Raw genomic sequence first — 2810 nt, 5'->3', positions numbered from 1 at the left:
CGAGATAGCGCCACTACACTCCAGCCTGGCGACAGAGTGGGACTCCGTCTCAAAAAAAAAAAAAACTGGGCGTGGTGGTGCAAGCCTGTAATCCCAGCTCCTCAGGAGGCTGAGGTGGGAGGCTCACTGGAGCACAGGAGGTTGAGGCTGCAGTGGGCCGAGATCGCACCACTGCACTCCAGCCTGGGCGACAGAGTCAGTCCCTGTCTCAAATAAATAAATAAATAATAAAAATTTAAGACTACGATAACCCTACAATTGGCCCACGGGGCATTCAACCTTCCATGGATTGAAAATATTTGGGAAAAATAAAGACAATAAAACATAATACAAATAAATACAGTATAACAACTAGTTCCATAGCACTTGAATTGTATTAGGTAATTTACTTAATCTAGGGGATGATTTAAAGTATCTGGGAAGGTGTATGTAGGTTACATGCAAACACTACACCATTTTACCTAAGGGACTTGACCAGAATCTGGGGATTCTGGTGTCTACGGCGTCCTGGAACTAATCCCCATTTCATACGAGGCGATGACTGTACACACGTCACTGTGTATTAGGCCATCAAAACGCCTTCGGGAAATTCTCGGGTTATCTTGAAAACCCCTTTCCTACCCAAGCCCTTTAGCCTAGAGGGCTGTCGGGGCGGTCGCCTAAGAGAACACACAGAAACAACTGCGCATGCGTGCATCCCGCCGGCTGATGCAACCTGGCGCTACCGTGCGGCTCTACCTCGAGTAAGGAAGCCGATAGGGAAATCCGGCGCGACCAATCGGCGGCCACACGGAAGTGGGCGGAAAGCCCCGCCCCCCGGGGCTTTGTGAGAGACGTTGGGCGGGGCGGCGCGGCGCTAGTGGCGTAGACGCCAGCAGTCCTGCGTCTCTTCCGGCGGTTGGGGGGGGTGTCCTGCCGGCGCGCGGGCCCTGCGGCCATTTTGGGCTTCGCTTCCACCGCACCAGCCAACCTAGCTAGCCCTTCCGGTGTCGCGTTGCTCAGGTATTCTTCGACCTTCTGTTACTCAGAAAACCACCGCCGAGGCCGTGGGCAGGCTCTCATCGATGGTGTTGAAGCGTTGAGCCGACTAGGGAACGTTCTTTCCCGCCAGGATGGAAGTCGGATCAGCCGCCGCGTACTGCGCGGGGTGTTTCTCCCTGTGTTCTGCCGCCCGCTGCCGCATCCGCTGCCCTCTGTGGCTTTTCTGCTGGCTGGGAGATCGGCCTGGAGCACCGACGCCACCGCTGGGCAAGACCGAGACTCTGTAGGTTTCCTCCGAATCTTGTCCGACCTCCAGCCGCTGAGCGCCGCGGCCCTACCCTAGAAACTGCCAAGGAAAAGGAGATGGAGCCTGAGACAGGCGGATCGCGGAAACGGCCTGGCCCTCAGGCAGGCTTCCGTTTCTGGCCACCCTTTTTCCCTCGGCTATCGCAAGCAGGCTCTTCTAAGTTCCCGACGCCTCTTGCCCCGGAAAACTTCGGGGACCCCACACTGCTTTCCTCTGCCCAGCCCGAGACTCGGGTCAGCTACTGGACGAAGCTGCTCTCCCAGCTCCTTGCGCCGCTCCCCGGATTGCTTCAGAAGGTGCTAATTTGGAGCCAACTTTTCGGTGGAATGTTTCGGACCAGATGGCTGGATTTTGCTGGAGTCTACAGATCCCTGAAGGGACGGGAGAAACCAGCCGCCTCCACAGCGCAGAAATCTTTGAGTTCGCTGAAGCTCGACTCCTCAGACTCCTCGGCCACCAGTCCCCTTGATTGGCTAGAGGAGGGGATCCACTGGCAATGTTCGCCCCCAGACTTAGAATTGGAGCTTAAGGCCAAGAGAAGTGCTTTGGACCCTGCAGCACACGCTTTTCTCTTAGAGCAGCAGCTAGGGGGAGTGGAGCTGTTGCCCAGTAGCCTTCAATCCCGTCTGTACTCTGACCGGGAACTTGGCTCTTCGCTCTCTGGGCCTCTAAACATTCAACGCATAGACACTTTTAATGTGGTATCCTATTTGCTGAGTCCCTCCTACCTGGACTGCTTTCCTAGGCTAGAAGTCAGCTATCAGAACAGTGATGGAAATGGCGAGCTAGTCGGCTTCCAGACACTAACCCCAGAGAGCAGCTGCCTGAGAAAGGACCATTGTGATCCCCAGCCGCTGAGTGCAGAACTCACTCCGGCCTCGAGGCAGGGATGTCCACCTCTTTCTACGGAAGGCCTACCAGAAATTCACCATCTTCGCATGAAACGACTGGAATTCCTTCAGCAGGCTAGCAAGGGGCAAGAGTTACCCACCCCTGACCAGGATAATGGCTACCACAGCCTGGAGGAGGAACACAACCTTCTCCGGATGGATTGGAAACACTGCAGAGATAACGCAACACAGTTTGTTCCTGCTGCTGAAGACATTCCTGGAACCACCCAGGAATCCACTGAAGAAAAAATAGAATTAATAACTATAGAGGTTCCACTTGCTTTGGAAGAACAGAGCCCTTCTGAGAGCTGTCCATCTTGTGAGATACCTATGGAAAAGGAGCCTGGAGAGGGCCGAATAAGTGTAGTTGATTACTCATACCTAAAAGATGACCTTCCCATTTCTGCCAGACCAGCTTGTAGTAACAAACTGATAGATTATATTTTGGGAGGTGCATCGAGTGACCTGGAAACAAGTTCTGATCCAGAAGGTGAGGATTGGGATGAGGAAGCTGAGGATGATGGTTTTGATAGTGATAGCTCACTGTCAGACTCAGACCTTGAGCAAGACCCTGAAGGGCTTCACCTTTGGAACTCTTTCTACAGTGTAGATCCTTATAATCCCCAGAACTT

The 2810-nt window shown here is 53.6% G+C and overlaps 1 protein-coding gene across 1 annotated transcript; it reads left to right on the top strand.

The window, feature by feature from the left end:
• Positions 1-1014: 1014 nt before the first annotated feature.
• On the top strand, positions 1015-2808 carry PPP1R15B (protein phosphatase 1, regulatory subunit 15B; the record flags this gene model as incomplete). Its single annotated transcript, XM_011931846.1, has 2 exons — positions 1015-1799; positions 1854-2808. Coding segments are annotated over exons 1-2 (1410 nt in total), but the record flags the coding sequence as incomplete, so codon positions are not given.
• Positions 2809-2810: the final 2 nt, after the last annotated feature.

This window comes from Colobus angolensis, unplaced genomic scaffold (genome assembly GCF_000951035.1).
Source record: "Colobus angolensis palliatus isolate OR3802 unplaced genomic scaffold, Cang.pa_1.0 Scaffold91, whole genome shotgun sequence".
Lineage (NCBI taxonomy): Eukaryota > Metazoa > Chordata > Mammalia > Primates > Cercopithecidae > Colobus > Colobus angolensis.
This window is presented reverse-complemented; position numbering and strand designations above follow the sequence as displayed.